Source organism: Pipistrellus kuhlii, unplaced genomic scaffold (assembly GCF_014108245.1).
Source record: "Pipistrellus kuhlii isolate mPipKuh1 unplaced genomic scaffold, mPipKuh1.p scaffold_m20_p_14, whole genome shotgun sequence".
Classification (NCBI taxonomy): Eukaryota; Metazoa; Chordata; class Mammalia; order Chiroptera; family Vespertilionidae; genus Pipistrellus; species Pipistrellus kuhlii.
The window spans coordinates 24,851,907-24,872,499 of record NW_023425449.1 but is presented as its reverse complement, the minus strand read 5'-3'; the positions used below and the strand labels follow the sequence as shown (position 1 = coordinate 24,872,499).

Sequence of the window (20,593 nt, the reverse complement as noted above, 5' to 3'; positions counted from 1 at the left end):
CTAACTACTCCAGCACCCACTTCCTGTATCTCATTCGAACAAACACTCCTGTTTCTCCTCCTCTTCCCTTTTTTTCACTCTCCCTCCTCCCCAAAAGCACTTGTTCTTAGTGCTTTTGACCCATTCATTATTTCTCAGTTACCTCACTTCTCATCTTTAGTGCATGAGTGTACAATATCCTGGGCATTTGGGCTTCAGTGAACCTTTCTCATTTGAATTCCTACAATAGCTATACCCTGAGCTACACTTCAACCAGAGGGTCATCTTAGAATCTGTACTAACCTGCAATTTTAACGTAAAATTTTCTATGACTGACTAGCACGTCCCCCACACCCCTTACACCACCACCCCTTTCTTTATTGAATGCTAGAGACCTCAGTCTGGGGTCCCTCAGTCTGGCCTGTGGGATCAGGCCAAAACCAGCTCTCCCAACATCCCCTAAGGGGTCCCGGATTGCCAGGCCAAGGGACCCCACTGGTGCATGATTGGGGCCGGAGAGGGACACGAGAGGTTGGACCAGTTGGGGAGGGCTCCAGGGTGTGTCCAACCCATCTCACTCAGTCCCAATTGGCTGGACCCTGGCAGCAAGCTAACCTACTGGTCAGGGCATCTGCCCCCTTGTGGTCAGTTCACGTCATAGCAAGCAGTTGAGCAGCCTTAGCATATCATTAGCATATTACTCCTTGGTCAAACGGCCGACTGGTCAACCTGACACTTAGCATATTAGGCTTTTATTATATAGGATTCTTCAAGGCAAAAATCACCAAAAAATCCATAGTATTCTTTTCCTCTCCTGACCTCCTGTGGTACTTGTTTATACCATATAATATTGTTTTTACTATTGATTTTTCACTCTAATACTGCCTTATGGCAGCTTCTATTTTATTTAATAGTCATATTGCTTAACTTGACATTAGGTATCTACCCTACAGCCCCAACTAGCTTGTAAGATCCTAGAGAAGAGGGGCCTTGTCTGTTAGCATCCCCAGTAATTCAGATTGGTGGTATAATAGGGGTGGTAATATCTATTACCTCACTGTCAGCTGTTTATATTAATAAAGTGGTAGCCAGGTATAACAGCATTGACTCTCTGGCCTGGGGAAATGAAGCAGATGATTTCTGCATAGAGCACCTGGCATTCCTTTCTCTCCTGGTTATTGCCCATGGAGGCAGGTTTTCATTACCTGCGCCAACAGAACGGAGCTGAAGGCAATCCACAAGTTTAAGTACTTTTGGTTTTTCTTTTTGTGCCTGTGAATTTACTTTCAATCCAGTAATATTCTCGTCATAAAGAGAATGTCCATGTCCTTATCTGCACTTGTGGTTTGCGCTCTCTCCTGGGAGCAGGTGGCTTGAGGGACACACTGCTCAGGCAGACCTCTTCCCTGGCTGTCCTTGAGAATAAGAATCTACACCTCAAAAGGTTTTTCCGAAAACGGCGGTATAGAGAAAAGAGTGATGTGTTCAGCGTTTAAGAAAATAGCAGCAATTTTGAGAAATAGCAGTAGATTTGGATAAATATTTTACCAAATAAAAAATATGAACATTTAGATAACTTAATTGTGATTGGTTTGAGGGAAGAAGATATTAATCTGGGGATACTGATTTATTTACTTTTCACTTTTAACTGTACTGTGAATATTTTGTTTCTAACAAGATTTGAAATAGATTTTCCAATAAAGATAAAATATAAAGAACAAGTGATAATGAATAAAAAACTATTTGGTTCATATGCCATTGACCAGATTGGGTCTGACTTTTGGAATCTCAAACTAACTCTTCTTTTCTTTTTAGGTTGCCTCTTGGTGCTGCTTTGGCCGTATTTGGCACCCAGAATGCTTCATTCTATCATGGTCTATTAATAAGGTTACCTTGCTAGAGTTTGGAGCAGGGACTCAGGTAGGTGGCTTTTATCATTATATGGCATAGCTTTCAAAGTAATCAATCACTCCAGTTTCTAAATAATCTGAGATAAAATATTAAAAGCTTTGAAAAGCATGCCACATAATAAGCATGCCACTTACTATTTTAAGGTCTGTCTATATGTATTATGCTCAGTAGGACTTCATTAATAGCTATGGTCTGATGGAAGGATTGGAATACTAACAAGGAACGGTTTTTCTTACTCTGCACAAAATGCATACTGCTATAAGAGCTTAGTTATAGCCCCAAATAGCCCACAGATGAACTCTTGAGCTCTTTGCCAGAATCCTGCTCAGAGGAATAGACTATCCCATGTTACCACTCCATCTCCTGTCTACCTGGAAAGATCTGTTTAACTATAAGCAGGTGAGGTGGGAAGGTTAGCTCTGCTTGCTGGGATGGGACAGATACTAGAACAAGGAACTCTGGATCAACAGCACGCTTGTTGGAAAGAGCACACGCACAGGCATCTAGATTTTCCAACTTGTAAATGCAGCTCAGTGGCACAGAATCAAGGTGTAGCGATGTTTGGAAATCAGGTACACATGGATTTCGCTTCAGGTAAGTCTGTGAGCAGGACCTCAGGCACAGGATGGAGGTTTAGAGACCTACGATGGGAGGAAGACTGGGAAAAACAAAGATGGTTTGCCAAGTGCCAGAGGATGGGCCCAAACTCTCCTGACCACAGGCAGGACCCAGCCCTGGGAAAAAGAGAATGCAGGCAGGGCCTCACAGTCCACATGAACAGAGCTTTATAATAAAATGAAAAGTACATTAATCTGGCTAAAACTCTCTAATGACAGCATTCTGTGGAGATTAAGTGTTAAAGTCAAGTTAGCATAACTTTTTTGGTCATTTGTATCTTATAAATATGTTTTAAATATATGAAAGCATGTTAATGGTTTTTTAGTGTTTCAAGTTACAGATTTTTTTTTTCCATTTCATTGTAGTTTTTAAACTTGTTTTTAACAAAGCTTTGGGGTTTTTTTTAGAAGCTAAGAAAAGAAAAATAATTCATTACTTTTAGTCAACTACATTTACATAGATTTTCTCTTTTGGTCTCTCTCGTCTCTGTAGCCAGTCAAAGATTTTCTGATATTTTCTACATCCTCGTCACATTTTAATTTCACATGAAGAACATCCTCTTTAAAGATTTTTAATTTTCCTTTGCTCCTTTTTCCTTCCCATAAAACGTCATTGGCTATTTCCAAATGGTAAATTGTTATCAGTACAGATGACATGTACTTCAGGAACAATATGAAAACACAAATATTCCGAAAAATGCCGGCCAGCTGAGTGCTGCTGGGGTGTGTTTCTGTACCTGTCAGGATGCCTGCAGGCCTCTGAGCAGCATATGCTCATCTCCCTAGTTTTCCACACCTACTGACAGAAACAGGACAGATTCCCAGGTGGCTCTGATGCACCCCTGAGTTTCCACCCCTCTGTCAAAACAGTTTCATTCTGTGGGGGTTGTCTTCTGACTTGCATTACCAATTTGAGATTCCACGAACCCCAAAGCATGTTTACCTGCTTGTTTTGATTCCTGAAATTCTTTTAAGGGACTATAGTTATGTTCAACAGATATTTATCAAACATCTACTGCATGCCAGGGCCCTGACAGGTGCTAGAGATGTAAGGATGAATAATAGTCTCTCTGTGAATTTGCAGTCTTGCAGGAGAGACAAGGAGTGTCAAGAGTTTTATAGTCCTTATTTTAGGGGGTAAAAGGCTCAGAGAAGTAAAGTTCTGAAAAATTCATTCTTGCTCAAGGAAAATTGGTGAAGGAACATAATTATCAAATCTCTTCCAATCGTGACAGCTGGAAGAGTGCATGGGTCCTCTGCAGGGAGTAGCCACTATTGACTTGACAATTTTGCCTAGATCTAACCTATTTACCTTCAGTAATGTGGGAATAAGTAGAAGTGGTTGTTTCCACAGTGGTTTTGTCCTGGACAGCCCCATTGGCATAACTGAGGGAGGACAGAGTCACGGCATGTATGGAGCCTTCCTGGAATGTGGGTTCTGCTTTTATTAGATTGAGTAGTGCTACTCAAGATTTTGCACACTTAACATTTATACCTTGTTGTATACTATACCACAAACCTATATTAAAAGTGCACTTTACTTTGGGATGGCTTAAAACTAATTCTCTGCATGAGCTTGTATTATTAAGGAAAACCTTCTTTCCTCATCACTTTGTCTTCATATGTATTATTTCTGCCTTTTCATTTCAATTTATAGACCGATTCAGTATGAGTGCTTGGGGAGTTCAAACATGAAGCCTGGATTATGCTGTATTTGTAATTTTAATAGCATTAGACAGTTAACCAAAATGAATGGAGGCATGTCCTCCAAGTGTTTAGGGTCCTTCAGTGTGAACATTATTATACCGGGTGTTAAGCATTTTTATGGTAGCCCCAGGAATTTAAGGGGTCAGTGGTACTAAAAATAAAAACAACTCTTTGCAATTTGAAAACTATGAAATTTTCAGATTGAGCTGACTTGTAGCCACTTACTTTTTAATCCTAACCAGAGCACTAATATTTTGGAAATGCTTTATGCCAGAAAAAGGAAAAAAACAAACAGACAAAACCAGGAAAACCTCTAAAAAACGGTGTACGTTTTCATTAAGCAATCTTAGGTTGTATAAAGATATAATGGCAATTTATTGCTCTCTCAAACCTCATTGCTTTCCTTTTGCACTATTCCTTTTTCATTTTCTATTTACAAATACTAATTGCCCTATGTGAAGAAAATAAAAACATCCCTGGTGTACCACCCATCTGTATTTTTTAGTTTTTATTTTGATAAAAATATACAACCAAAGGGGACAAAATTCCCCCACATAGTAGTTAAAAGAAATGCTAATTTCTAAGTTAAGGATCATTAAAAGAGCATTTCTAAAAGAGAAGAAAACTTTTCAACCTAAACATTTTTGCTCCATAAAATAAGTTCTGAAATTCATTCTTGCTCAAGTAAAATTGGTAAAGGAGCATAATTATCAGATCTCTTAACTAAGGAAAATATTTCTGAATTGGAAGATAAAATTTATTTGATCTTCATCATCAGAGTGTCTAGTCATTCTCTTTGGGACTCTAGAACAGCGGTTGCCAAACAGTGGTCCATGAGGTCCCAAAGGTTGGTGACCACTGGTTTAAGAAAACCAAAAACAAAATAAACAGCCATACCCAGGTTTAAGGTGACCCAAAAAGGAACATCCTAATTTACAGAGAAGAAAACTGATGTTGGATTTTGTTGGTTCTGCTTTGGAATTCATTGACTTTTTCCTGTTGGTTCTTAAAATCAAATACTTCTGCTATTTTCCTTAACTTCTCTGCTTGCTTTTTATTTGTATTTAAAAATAAGACTCTCTAAATATCCGTTAAGGTGCCCTGGCTGGTATTGCTCAGTAGTTAAGAGTGTTTGCCCTCACACGGAAGGGTATTGGGGTTTGACTCCTGGTCAAGGGCAGGTACCTGAGTTACAGGTTCAACCTGTTCAGGGTAGCCAATTTATGTATCTATATCACATTGATCTATCTTTCTGCTTCTCTCTCCTCTGCCCTCTCTTCCACTCTCTAAAAAGCAATGGAAAAAAATATCCTCAGGTGAAGGCTAAATTTTAATGGTAAATTTCAAAAGGGTTGTCCTAGAACTGCATTTTCATTAATTCCTCAAAAGCTGAAAACATCAAATACAGCAATTCAAAGAAGACATCCTTGTTTTTAGTTCATTTTAGTTATCTGTGACATCTACTATAGGAAACTAAGTGCTGAATTTTCAATATTCCAGGTATAATATTTGGGTACTTACTTCCAACTCTGGTGGGTCAGGTGCCAGACCCAGCTCTCTGCTATATCTCCTGCTTTGCAGTGGGCACTCCTGCTTCTTTCTCTCCTCCTCTTGAGACATCAGCGGCCCCATCTAACCATCTAGCCATCCTTCATCTTCATAGCAGGCATGGATGCAGACACTAGGCATGTTTTCACTTTAGAAATTTTTATTAGAAATGGGAACTGAATTGATATTATCTACTTTAACTAATTGATTCCTTAGCAATAGATTAATTAGAGAAGGCTTGTTTTCTGAAAAGTATTTTAGACAGTTCTTATTATAATTGCTATTGTTTTCATCTAAGACATTACAAAGCTAAGTTTCAAAGATACCTTGCTTAGTGCCAGTTAGTTTGTTGAACCAAATTGCATTTATGTTTTTTGGGTGGTTTTTGTGTGTGTGTGTGTGTGTGTGTGTGTGTGTGTGTGTGCTTTTTTTTTTTTTTTACTTGAACATAGATGTGTATATTCTGTGTTATGTCTACTGTAGTGACTGAGCAAGCCTATATTTCATTTTGTTGCTGGAAAGCACTTGCCCTCCTCTAATTATTTTCATTAATTCGCCAGAAATTTTACTTTTATAAGAAGTAGCAGTGAATCAAACTGACTCAGCTCTTGCCCCAGTGCTACCTACAGTCTGCTTTTAGATCCATTTAAGATGTTTTATAGTTGCAAGATATTTTTTTCCATTTATTCTTTAATAAGTGATTTTACAGTCCTACAAAAATTGAATGCTGTAAAAAACTTCCACATTATCATACAGGATCAAAAAGAATATTATTATTTTTATGCATGCTGTCACCCTTCAAAAATTGACTGTCTTCAATTATTTTTATCTTGTTAATAATTTATTTCAATTATTCAAAGCTCTATTGTGTCTTACATATGTAAATTAAAGTATTAACTACTGGTAAGTTTCCTTTTGCTACCTACCTGTTTATAAGAAAAACATGTTTTAAGCAAATATTGATATTTTCTGAAATGTTTACTAATGGTATCTTATAATTAGCATAAAGGAGAATAAAGCTTTGATTATGGATGACATTTGCCCTTAATTAGCAAAATATATGTTTGACTTTTAAATTAAATATGAAAGAATTATTGACTCAGGTAAGTGTTAAAAAATCACAGCAGAACTGTGACATTTTAAATATAGAAACAGTTTCAGTACAAGTCTCTTCCTTTGCCAGCATCCTAATAAGAATTCGTTTTAGTTGACACTTGATGTATGATTCATGTTTGCTTGTTCTTTTTATGTGAGTCACTGTTTTAATATGTAAAACATGGAAGATAACCTGTACGCACACAATATCCCCTTTCATTATTGTTATGTATACAAAATTGCCCTAAGAAAAAATGTCTGTCCTGGTATCGGTAAAAGCGAAAAGGATATTCTAAAGTGCTATTTCATCTTAGGGTGATTTGAAATGGTTATATGTACAGATTCTACCTTTTTTCACAATTCTTCAGATCAAGGCTAAAATGAACTTTAATAATTTGAGAAGCATAGTAACCATATGTAAAAAAGACAAAACAGAAGTACGAATTTTGTTGCACACTTTTTAGAATATTAGTCACTATTTGCCTTTTCAAATGTTTTTTAATCCTATACAAGAGAATACACAAATAATTTTAGTTGTAGGATTGCAGAAATGCAAATTGTATTTTTTTTTTTTATGTTTATTATACCAGGCCACGTAATAATGAACCCTAACCAGCTCTTGGTTTCTTTTGTTTGGGGAAATAATTAGCAGTCCTTTGAAATTATTTGGCCACTCATAAAAACTCAAAATAGTTAGGTTGAATTTAGAGAAATCACTGTGATATTGGAATTATGTTTTGTGATAAAATAAATTATTTCACTTAAGACTGTAAAATATGTAAAGGGGGTAATTTAGACGTGTAATATTTCACATCAAGATGCATAATTTTAAACTATATTGAAATACTTAAACTCAAAGGGACTTTCATAAATTTCAATGAATAATAAGCATAAATAAAATTTTTATGAATGTGTTTGAGATAGCAATAAAATTTATATTGCTTGGGAAAAAAGAAATATATAATTCGTTGTTTACTAGTCATCTTTGGTTTTAGATCTTTTCCTACCCACCCATTAAACAATTATACTAGTTATTATTTTAACTGTTACTTAAATTATTTAAAATTTACTTTGTAAACAGTCTTTGTTAAAAGTAGCCTTTTAGATCTTAAATTTATTTCTATTTGGGGATTATATTGGCAGTGCTGAGAAAATAGGCACTACCCCTATTTTAATTTTTTAAGTATAATGATAGGATTTATCTACTTTCAAATTGTTTTTGCCAATCTGCTCATTTAGAATGTAGTAGAATAAGAGTGAAATAGGAGTTTTAGTGCATAAACCCCTTCTTGACCACATATGCTTAACCACATGTATGCTGTCAAGATGTTCAGCTTCTCTGGGCCTCTCACCTTAAAATGGCAGTGATGATAAATGTGTCCGCCTCTCAGATCCATTTGAATTCCAGGGCAGTAATAGAGATGGAAACGCTGTACACTTGTAAGGTATTTATATTATTAAAATATCATAATACATAAAACAGACTCGTATTCTTAATTACCCTGCCAAAAACTCAGTATGTGCCCTGGGCAAGTAAGTATTTACAAAGTTAATTTTATTATTTTGCCGTTTTGATGTGCAGAATTCAGCTCTTCCATTTATGCATGTCCTGTGCTTTACCAAAGAATGGAGCTTTTGCTTTAACTTTTTAAATATCTTTTATTAGTCTAAATTTTTATTTTTCTTGACTTTTAAACCATGAGAATAATGCTGCTTTCAAATATACCCTTAGAATTTTTGTAATGATGCTTGAATGTCCTCTCTTAAATATTTTATTTACACATCATCAAATTCTTAAAATACGTGAAAATTTGATGTCAGGGGAAATTAATTAGATTTGTGTTTAGAACATTAGGTAAAATTATTTTGATTTATTCTGTCATTTGGTGAATTCTTTTCTTATTGTATCTAGTTGATTTATATTATCCCTCTCAAGTTCTTGTAATCATGATTCTAAGTATTCATCTCTAAGATACCCAATTTACTTTAGCTCTCTGTGCCCTGTACTCTCGATAGTAGATCATTGTAGTTTTTCCTGCTTTGACCATTATTCTTTTTACATTTACTTGTACAATAAAAAAATAATTTAACAGGCTTTTTTCCTATACATGGTCTTAGTGTCCTGAAGATCATGTTATTAAAAGGCATTTTAAAGATATTTCAAGATTTTTAATAATGAACTCTTCAAACCAAATGATGCTTTCTTCCTGATACTCCAGCAAACCTATATTCTCCTCCAGCAAACCTATATTTAGCTTCCCTTGCATGCTTTTGAAATCTGAAGAGCACAGAGTTATTGCCACATTTCAGAAGTTTTTGGGAGAGAGAAATTGTCAGGGATTGCAGGTAACAAGCCCAATTGCACAAGCATGTGCAGTGTGTCATGTGAGGTGCTCTCATCGGGAGACTGCTGTTCTTTGTGATGTCCCACATGCACTCTCTCCAAGAGAGAACTGAGTTTGTCTCTTCCATGTTAAGCTCACTGACATTTTGGTTACAAATAGTAGCTCTAATACCCATTTCTCTCAGTAGGCAAGTTAGATTTAAAAAGTTAAATTTAGGAAAGAAATGGGGAGTCATTCAGCATCGCAAAATGCCACTTATATAGGTAAAACTATTTTTTTTTGTTTGTTTCTGCATTTATTTTGTCTGTAAATGTGCTTAGAACTAATAAATTTGCAACTGGTAAAAATTAATGCATGACTTGTCAGCAGAATATGGAATGTAAGCATGTGCCATGAAATTGCAATTCTTCTATTCTTTATTTTCCATAATTTATATGCTGGTTCCACTTAGAGTGTAGTCCATTCTTATTTTTTGTTTCATAGATTGGCCAAAATGGGAAGGACTGGATTCCGCTCTCTTCCACGAAGAGTCAGTGGGACTGGCTAAGATCAAGGTCTGAGGCTTTTTTCCACCTGGCATCAGGTATGCATTGAACAAAAATCCCTACAGTTCTGTGCATGTACTTTTAAAGTAATTGGTTGATATGCATATTATGAATGTAGACTTTTATTTGATATTGAGCTCACAGCCTTGTATTTATTCTGAAGTTTTAAATGAATCAATAACTTATTTGAGTTTTGTAATATATTGAGATAAAAAGATGTTATTAGCCATGAAAAAATTTCAGCTGGTCTTAGAAAAGTGTAATATTTGAAATCTGCAGTTCTTCATTGCTCAGTATGTACATCCAAAGATAATAATTCATTTGTTACTCCATGTTGAGTATTGCTAATTTTAATATAATCAAATGCTTATATATTGTTTAATAGCATACTTTGTATAATTTTTCCAATAACTTAGAAGTTCTCAACTGGAATTTTCTGCCCATTATGTTTGGATCTCATAACACACTGACAGATATGACCAGTCTTTGAAATATTTTCAGATATTAGTTATATAATAGGGATTTAGATTATTTGCATTGTGTGTTGATTTTACAATTGAAAAATGTATTAGCTTATTTCCTACGATGTTCTAAATAAGTGCATAAAAGCATCATGATAGGAAATCAAATAGTCAAAATTGCTCTTTTTTCCTGCTGGGAGAGTGCTTTATACCAATTTACAGTGTCATTACTAGTTACAGAAGAATAACTTTAAATATTTCTGAGAGAGGCAGAGAATGTCTCCTGAATACAAATATATAGAAAAAGAACAAGTCCTTGAGATTCCAAACCCGATCTTAAATCAGAGGGCACATAGTACTGCATTAGCATTAGCAACATCAGTTGCATTATTGTATTCTTGTCACTTTTATACTGCAGTGGAGACTTAAACAATCTGAACAACATAAAGAAAGGCTTCCTTGCCTGTGTCTACCTACTGATGAAGAAAGGATGCATGAACCAAACACTGATGAACTTACCCACATGCTTTACATTTTAATCACAAGTAATTAATTACTCCATTTTGCCTGTTTGGTGACACCTCTACATTAAAATACAATAGGTCTATTGTAACATACACTCTATTTTACAAATATGCAGTTTAAATTTAGAGCCCCTGCAAAAATATTACTGGAATCTGTGAAGGTCAGTATCATACCTCTAGCTTGTGAAGACAAGTGTCATCTCATGCAAAAGACAAGTGGTGTGAGGAAATTGATTTTTTTTTTTTTTGGAATATGTAATAAGATTTTAAAAATCCGATTAGCAGTTAACAGCAGCCATTTAGCCAGATTCAGTTTTCAGTTTAAAAAACATCATTTTAAAAGAGATTATAGTTGTAATTCCTGTCTCTCTTTTTTTTTATTTCTTTATTATCAAAAATATTTCAGATGTCCTATTTTTCCTCCATTGACCCCTTTTCACCCCATTTCCACTTCCCCTCACCCCCCACCCACAGTCTTCACCTCATTATTTCTATGTCTCTTTAACAGTATATTGCTAGACTAGCATTCATAAACTTTGAAGAATCATTGAATTCTTTTATGCCAATTGAATCTTTAGGGGTTGGTTTCTTACTCTGAGAAATACAGTTGAAAATATTTACTCTTGTCCACAAATTTCCAAAGGTTTCAGTCAGTTTTAAAAAATTTTTGCTTAAGTAAACATACTCTTTGTCATAAAATTTGTTCTTTTCATTCTTTCTCAAAGCACAGATAATGAATTGGAACTCTGACACATGTTTTTACAACCTGAAACACCTCCATAATGATGTATCCTTGCACAGGTATTGTGCTCTAAGCCAAAAGTCCCTGTGTGCTGCACACTGGTTACGAGTGTGTCAAAGACTGACCCCTCTGCTCTTGGGGGAAGCCTGATGACTCTGGTTCAGTCTGCCCAATGAATAGAATCATTTTCTATGATGTGAAAAACGAAAAACAGGAAAATCACTTCAACTGAATCCTTCTTTTCTCCAAATGACAAGGAGCCATGGTCCTCACCTAATATGGTCCTCACCTAATATAACATCAAAAGGCTTTTCCCTGGGGAAGGTGGGGACAAAGGGAGATCAACCAAAGGACTTGTATGCATGCATATAAGCATAACCAATGGACACAGATACCAGTTAAGTGCAAAAAAAACAAAACCCAAACAAACAAAAAAACTTCCATGTCAAGGATGCACATTTGTTATGAAGATAAGTCATTTCTACTCTTGACTCAGAAATTCCTCTGCGTGTGATGACACTGGTATAAAGAGTAAATTTTCACTTTGGGTGATGCATTCAACTCTTTCAGGCCTCTGGTGTCTGTGGATTATGTACATCTTCCATGGACTAAATGGTTCACAAGGTGCCTAAAAGAGTTTTCAGTTGCTTATTTATATTTTATTTTCCTGTAATAAAGAATGTGACTAGAGCCAACTTGTAAAAATTAAAATAATTTTGACATTAAAATATTTGTGGAAACATTTTTATGTTCTCAGTCAGATTTATGTTCTCTAGTACCTTGTAAAATTTGAAGCTTAATAAAGCTACTTTTAGTGTCATGTTTTTTTTTTGTTGTTGTTGTTTTTCCATAATTCACAGTTCTGTTTATTCTGTGATGGCATAAAAGTCACAAACAAGACACTAAAAACAAGGAAAGCCATAAACACCACCAATGGAGAGATCTCATTGGGGAAAGACTAAAGTGCCTTGTAGATTAGTGTCATGTTTTGATGCTTCCTCAGAGCTTCCGAAATCGTGACTGCTTTCCCTCAGTACAACGTTTGTCATGTGGAATTTCAAAAGATGTATGAACTGTTCATTCTGAGCAATGCATTAATGTGTATTTTGACAAGTATAAAGAAACCCACAGATATTACATTTGACCAGCTGAATCCATTTTATGATTTCTTTTTTAATTCAAAAGCATCACATAGCAAATAAAACTTTTTAATTAAATTTAGTTACAAACTAGTTGTTTCTTATTTTTTTTTCCAGTCCCCTTTTGCTTTCTTTTACGACCACATGAAACTTGAGAAGCCACCTAAAGCTAAATCATTTAGTGGAGTTGGGCAGTTCCCAAGTGTCCAACAAGAAGGCCTGGTTTAGGCTGCGATGGCCACTGTCATTCCTGGTGATTTGTCAGACGTAAGAGATACCCAGAAAGTCCCTTCAGGGAAACGTAAGCGTGGTGAAACCAAACCAAGAAAAAACTTTCCTTGCCAACTGTGTGACAAGGCCTTTAACAGTGTTGAGAAATTAAAGGTTCACTCGTACTCTCACACAGGAGAGAGGCCCTACAAGTGCACACAACAAGACTGCACCAAGGCCTTTGTTTCTAAGTACAAATTACAAAGGTATTAAACTCTATTTGTCTTTCAGATTATAATTGCTATGATGTTGGCCGTGTGAAGCCAGTGTAAACGTATATATGTGTATACACATTTTTTAGCTGATTTGCAGAGAGGAAATGTTAAGTAGATTAGATGTGTTGGCTAGTTTTAGTATTCTAAATCACATACTTTTATGAGTTAGTGTCTTTGGATTTTTTAAAAGTGAAATGCTTAATGAGAATAGAATTTCCGTTTGTACAATGAAATTACAAGAAAAAGTCTGGACGTTTACGTGAGTATATTCAGCCTTATTCATTTACTTTTGTAATAATAGCTAAAAACCAGTCAGTGAAAAACTAAAGTGGCAACTTAAATGACTCAAGTTTTGCAGTGTTTAGGTATATTAACTATCCTTGTAGTACATATTAGGTTTAAAAGTGTCCATTATTAGAGAAATTCTGTGTTAGCATAGCAGTTTAGCTTCCATTTGAAAAGTGAATACGTACCATTTTTTGTCATGATACTTACAGAATATGTCTGTGTTTAAAGGCACATGGCTACTCATTCTCCTGAGAAAACCCACAAGTGTAATTATTGTGAGAAAATGTTTCACCGCAAAGATCACCTGAAGAATCACCTACATACACATGACCCTAACAAAGAGACATTTAAGTGTGAAGAGTGTGGGAAAAACTACAACACCAAGCTTGGATTCAAACGTCACTTGGCCTTGCATGCTGCAACAAGTGGTGACCTCACTTGCAAGGTTTGTTTGCAGACTTTTGAAAGCACAGGAGTGCTGCTGGAGCACCTTAAATCTCATGCAGGCAAGTCGTCTGGCGGGATTAAAGAAAAAAAGCACCAGTGCGAGCATTGTGACCGCCGGTTCTACACCCGGAAAGATGTCCGGAGACACATGGTGGTGCACACCGGAAGAAAGGACTTCCTCTGTCAGTATTGTGCCCAGAGATTTGGCCGAAAGGATCACCTGACTCGACATATGAAGAAGAGTCACAATCAAGAACTTCTGAAGGTCAAAACAGAACCAGTGGATTTTCTAGATCCATTTACCTGTAATGTTTCTGTGCCTATAAAAGATGAGCTCCTTCCGGTGATGTCCTTACCTTCCAGTGAACTGTTATCAAAGCCATTCACAAACACTTTGCAGTTAAACCTCTATAACACTCCATTTCAGTCCATGCAGAGCTCGGGATCTGCCCACCAAATGATCACAACTTTACCTTTGGGAATGACATGCCCCATAGATATGGATGCTGTCCATCCTTCTCACCACCTTTCCTTCAAATACCCATTCAGTTCTACCTCATATGCAATTTCTATTCCTGAAAAAGAACAGCCATTAAAGGGGGAAATAGAGAGTTATGTGATGGAGCTGCCAGGTGGCATACCCTCTTCATCCCAGGATTCTCAAGCATCGTCATCTAAGCTAGGGTTAGATTCTCAGAGTGGGTCTCTTGAGGAGGGTGCAGGGGACCTCCCCCTGTCAAAAAGCTCTATTTCCATCAGTGACCCCCTAAACACACCAGCATTGGATTTTTCTCAGTTGTTTAATTTCATACCATTAAATGGCCCTCCCTATAATCCCATATCAGTGGGGAGCCTCGGAATGAGCTATTCCCAAGAAGAAGCACATTCTTCTATGTCTCAGCTCCCCTCACAGACACAGGATCTTCAGGATCCTGCAAACACTATAGGTCTTGGGTCTCTGCACTCCCTGTCAGCAGCTTTCACCAGTAGTTTGAGCACAAGCACCACCCTACCGCGTTTCCATCAGGCTTTTCAGTAGGACTCCAAGACGTGGATTTATTACAGAAACGTATGTGTAGCCCTGCCTTAGATGACCGCTTTTATTTTAGTGCCTACTTTTTAGACAGTATAAAAGTTTCTGCTTTTGTATAGTACCAATTTTTATTAAGCCAGTATAAAATAGGAACTAGCTTTGGAACCATTGGTGTCCAGTTATGTTTACCTGGGTATTTCATCCTAATTCACTGCCAATTGTCATACTTTAAGGTTATTTTTCATATAGGAAAGCCATTATTAGTAGTGAAGTCTTACAAGTCCCACATTCAAATCACTTTTTCATCTTAGAATTTTTGTTTTTGTCCATTACTAATGGCTCTGCCTTTTGACATTTGGCTCATTAAAAAGTTTTGCAAGAAAATGTAAATTTTCTAAAATGTATATGATTAACCCAAGAGTTTTTTGTTTTGTTTTTTTAATCTTTACTAGCTTCTAAATGGATTCATAAATGTTTGAAATGAATTAAGAATCCAGTTTGGGGAGATAACTAGTATTTCTTAGATAAAACAATAATTTCAGGTCAGTATATTTTGAAGATTCGCTATTGTCTGGCTCAAATATTTGCTGTCTTTATTGTGCAAATATAAAGAAACAAAACCTAAACACAAAGCACCAGATTTATAGCAAAAAGAGATTCCTATTAAGGTGACACAGCATTCCATGTTACTTAATAGTTGGCCTTAAATTTTGCCATGTTTTAAACTGCTTAACTTGCTCTCTTTCCATTTAATAATACTAATATATATGGTATCGGAGTCCTCAAAGTCAGTATACAGACAGCTCTCTTTGACATTTTCCACCTTTCAAGGCCAAAGGGTGGGTCAAGTGCAGCCACATTTTTATTTTCATTGTTAGTCCTCAGTCCAGAATCCAGAACCATTGTGGAACACAGGCATTAGGTGTATTTACCCACAGAGTGGACTGTCCCAGCTTAGATGGTGTAATAAACATCCTAAGCAGGAAGATAGTGTAAAGCATACAGTTCAACATAGGGACTTGTCTAGGGGTCATGCCCCCTGTTGCCAGAGTTGGAAACTAGACTGTTTAGGAGTTAAGTAAAAGCCTATTGCTTATATCACTTGTAGCTAAATGTGATTACATTTTCTTTCCCTTAAGAGCCAAAAGCAAAAACAACACTTTTGCCCTAGGGTATCTTTCCTATTCAGTGTTAATTCATCTTTCCTTGCTATTTTCAGATAGAGAATTTAAACTGAAATGCATTAGAAAACTATTTGAAGAATGATCACAAAGCTTTAAGCAACTAAAAATATATACAGTAAAACCCACTTTTACACAACTCTGGGAAATGCGGGGAATGTAAATAAGTTGAATTTTTAGAAGGAGAAAAAGTAAAGTAAGACTAGCACTATCTTAGTTAATGTGAAAATAATCAAAAATATTTTGTTCACTGAATAAAGTCATAATGGGCTTTCCTCATGTTAGACAACAACCATAATCTTCTGAAAGGTCAAATTATATTTTTCTAATTGTCAGTAGGAACATCAACCTAAAAACATATCTATTAAGCACTTGTTAACACCTTATATGGGAGCCTGTCCTTTGGGGCAGGGTGGGAGGGAGGGATGGGAGATTAGAGAAGAGTATATATCTCTCTAAAAAAGAAAAAGAAAGAAAAAAATTTTGAGCACTCAGCCCTATACGGAAGCTTCTTTTCCTTTTTATAGGGCCAATTATCACTGCAGATTGCAATGTTTACCAAGAATTTCTAAAAATGAGTGCAGATTATTGAATATACTGCATTATTTAAAATATTTGGGAGTAGTATAATTTGTGGAGGAATGTAAATTGTAATAATGTAAATGGGGGTTTCACTATATATATTATATCTATACATACAAACACACACATACATTTATCGCACTTCATAGAATCAAAGTTGCTCTCTTAAGGAACTTTGGCTCCTGATATTTTATCATGCTCCTATTTTTTTAGTCCTAGGAGCTGTAGTTTTATACTTATGTATTTAAATTTTATTATTAAAAATTACATTTTATAAAAGTGTTCCAAAGGCATTAAGATTATATATGTTAATAAGGAAATGCATTTAAAAGTTTTTTCAAACTGCTCCTAAGCTTTTGATTAGGAGAATATTTGCTCTGAAAGTAGGCTTTTAGCTCTGCTTTATTACTGCTTCCTTTAGTTTCTATGAAACAGATTGCTTACCGAAATCATTAGTTGAATGATTAGTGTTCAATATTGCTTTAATGACCATTTTTAAAAATGGAAAAAGAAATTTGGTGACAGAGCACAAATAAATAGAAAAACTATTTTTAAATAGAAATCACAAATACAAGTGTGGAAACACTACTTTAAAATTTGCTAAAGAAGAAATCAAATTGATGAACTGAGACATTGGCCTTAGTAGGCTGTATTTCACTGCTAATAAAAAAAGGGAGTACCAGGATTTATTAAATAAAGCATTTTAGAAATGGGAAAGGCAATATATATATATATATATATATATATATATATATATATATATATATATATATATATATATGCCTCATTCTCGCCCTGTATGGATTTCAGATACATGGAGGCACATCTTTCAGGGCACCAGTATTAAAAGTATAGAGTCTTAATTTTCATACATACACCTCTTTGCCTGTTGCTGCCCCCACAGACTTAAAATATCACTTCCAACTAAGAGGGAATTCAGCTAATTTTTTTTTAATTGACTGTAATGGTCACTAAACCATTTTGGAGAGAATTTCTATTAAAGATGAGGCAAACTCATTTATTTTCATTGCACAACGGTTTGACAAGTATGCAACACAGAATTGGCTCTCTTTTTTTTTCCTAGAAAAAAAAAAGTTGACATCTGTTTTTATGTCAATTGGATATAATTAAAAATAATTATTGCCAATGCTGTTTTTATTCTCCAGTGGCCAGAATCATCATCCTTGAAATTTCTAGTAGTGCCTTTGCTTGGTTAAATAAAAATTAAAAAGTGATTGGCCAGAATCATCATCCTTGAAATTTCTAGTAGTGCCTTTGCTTGGTTAAATAAAAATTAAAAAGTGATTATCATTAAGTAAAAATGTTTCAGTTTAGAATGTGGACCTCAGACAAGATATTGAACCTCATTCAGTTTGAACTTCCACATGCGTGAAAAAATTAGATCACCAGACACGGAAGCATGACTGTGGAAGGATCATGGCACAGTAAGCAATTACTATTCATTGATATATGCAAATGTCATCTTTATACTTATTGGTCACTGTTAAGATTTGCATTTTTAAATCCCATCACCAAGTTCAGTTTTTCAAAACTTCAGTTGTCCTGGCTGATCATGCATCACTCTTTGTGCAGCTTTTAAATTTCATTTAATATTTCTTCCCTACTACGTATTTTTGCCTGTTTGTTGCTTGTGCTTTATTATTCTTAGTCATTTGTGTTAATTTGGACAGTAGCGGTTTTTAAAAACCATATACTGACTGAAACATGAGCCAGAGCTGATTGCTTTTTTAAGCTAATAATGAATGTTAAAGAGTACATATTTTCAGGATCATTCATCTAGTGAGCAATACACATATGTAGGCCAATATTTTTTTTTAATAAAAATATAGCTTGGTCAACCTCTATACTACACATATTACAAGATATAGCACTTTCAAACAATCTAAGCCTTTATAGAAACTTTCTTATAGGTTATGCCTTTTATTTTAAGACTTATATGATTTGTTTCAAGTGCCATTAGATGATATATATGTAGAACTTTGATATATAATGCTTTGTGTTCAAAAATGGTAGACGATATTTTAAACAGGTACATTTTTACAGTGTTTTCTTATCAATTTGCTATATTGCACAGAATCAGTGTGTGTCTTTTCATAAGGTTTTACAATGGTTTATTTTTTTACAAGGTTTACGTGTCTCAAAACACACTGTCTTCCCAGTATGTAGATGTAAAAATACCAGTTCACCCAAGTTGCTTCTAGCCTACTGAGATCCATGTGACATTGGAGGAGATCATTTCAATGTTGAGTATTCTTCATTAGTAATGGCAGACTGTTATCTCTGACAAATGAGTGGCTAAGTTGACTTAGTCTGATTTTTCTCACTGTGTCAGTAGTCATGTAAACAACACAGGTTGTTTGTTATGATTACATAGATCACATAAGTTGTCTTGTGTAGCTTTGTGCTAAAAACCCATAAGAGCTACTTTCAGATCATATAAAGCAACTTAATACTACCAACAAAAAGGCACTCACAGATCACCCTTATTCCCTCCTGCATTATCAACCCTCTGAGGATGGAAGGCAGTGTCTTTTGATAAGCTACCTAGCTTAGAAATAACAGAACTATTGCTAATGTATAACACACTTCATTATATAAGCTTCAGTGGTACAGATGAACCAGAATGAATGTTTATCTTCTCAGAAACACTCCTTCAATGATGTTGGATCATGCTGCTAATGTAACTTGGGATACAACTCTCCATGGTGCTACAAACGTCTCTGTCTCATTCAGTCGTAATTTTTTTTTTATCCATAGGAAAAAAAGGACTTCATTAGGTGTAAAGGTGTACAATATATTTTTATACTGTGACTTGATTTGTCATTAACAAACTTTTACACTCACCACAATGTATTCATGTGCACTTGCAAAAGGAAATCTTGGACACGCAAATGTTACCAGAACAAACCCAGCTTTTGTCCACAAGATGACTGTAACTCAAAGAAAAGTGGACTTTATAATATGGTATAGAGTGAAGAACATGCTGTGTGTAACTAATGGCCCTTTGAATTTAACAAAAACTGGGAATCCATTAGGAAATAGATTGCATCTTGCCTGAACGTAAGCTGGACTGCTGAAATTGTATTTTTAGCTGATAAAAAAGTGTTTGAACTAATATTTTTTAAAATGTTCTAATGATAAAGTTTTGAGTCAAAATAGAAAAAAAATCTGCATTCCAGGCTGAATTTTGTATATTTTTATTGCATTTAAAATGGCTATTCTGTGATATTGGGAAATCAAGTGGCTTATCATGTATATCATGTACTTAAAAATGTATTCACAAACTACTGTTGTATTTGTATAAAATATAGACAAAGATCGTATTTTTTGTGTGTGTATAAGCTCTGTAAAATAGCAGTCACATTATGAAGCTGCAGTAATACTACATTTTAAAACATCCACATCCAAAGAAGCAGGCTATTTATTGTCCAGTTACTCAGATATAAAATATTAATTTGCTGCTAATTAAACAATAGTACTGCAGCTCCTTGTGGCCTACAGTGTTATGTTTGCTGTAAGAAAAAGATATGTGAACTCCACAAAATATATGAATAAAATTATAGAATTGCTTTAGATAAATACCTGAAATTTTAATAGATGATAAATTTCTATTTGCTATAACTTTTTTTCCTTCACTTTGAATTTTAAATATTTTCTCATTTGATAAATACAAGTTTCTAATAGCTGGCTCTAAAACACAGTTTGTTATTGAAATGTAAAGTTCTAGGATTTCTTTTTACTTTTGTTTTTCTAAAAACTTTTGTACATTTAAAGGAAGGATAGAAATTGTAAATAAATAAAAAAAGTCAAAACATGATGCATCAAAACTTTAATCCAGGTAAGAATTCAAAACAGAATTCTTAAAAGGCTATCAGAAAGTATAAATTGATAAAATCTTTTTGTTTTTGTGAGATAAAATTGGCATTAAGTATTATATTAACAT

The 20,593-nt window shown here is 35.0% G+C and overlaps 1 protein-coding gene and 1 long non-coding RNA gene across 5 annotated transcripts in view; both read left to right on the top strand.

Moving 5' to 3' along the window:
- The window catches only part of PLAG1 (PLAG1 zinc finger), a 47,336-nt gene extending 30,232 nt beyond the window's left edge, over positions 1-17,104 (top strand). The window contains exons 2-5 of one of the 4 annotated variants that reach the window (XM_036436949.2): positions 1,795-1,899; positions 9,686-9,785; positions 12,731-13,089; positions 13,615-17,104. In XM_036436949.2, coding sequence (XP_036292842.1) covers positions 12,848-13,089; positions 13,615-14,872 — 1,500 coding nt within the window. In that variant the 5' untranslated portion in view covers positions 1,795-1,899; positions 9,686-9,785; positions 12,731-12,847 and the 3' untranslated portion in view covers positions 14,873-17,104. The remainder of the gene's footprint in view (positions 1-1,794; positions 1,900-9,685; positions 9,786-12,730; positions 13,090-13,614) is intronic. The other 3 variants (XM_036436948.2, XM_045581423.1, XM_036436951.2) reach the window with 3 other exon arrangements.
- A 288-nt stretch (positions 17,105-17,392) lies between these two features.
- Positions 17,393-20,133, top strand: LOC118718276. The gene is made up of 2 exons (XR_004987742.2): positions 17,393-17,860; positions 17,932-20,133. It is a non-coding gene; the product is annotated as an uncharacterized LOC118718276 (long non-coding RNA).
- Positions 20,134-20,593: the final 460 nt, after the last annotated feature.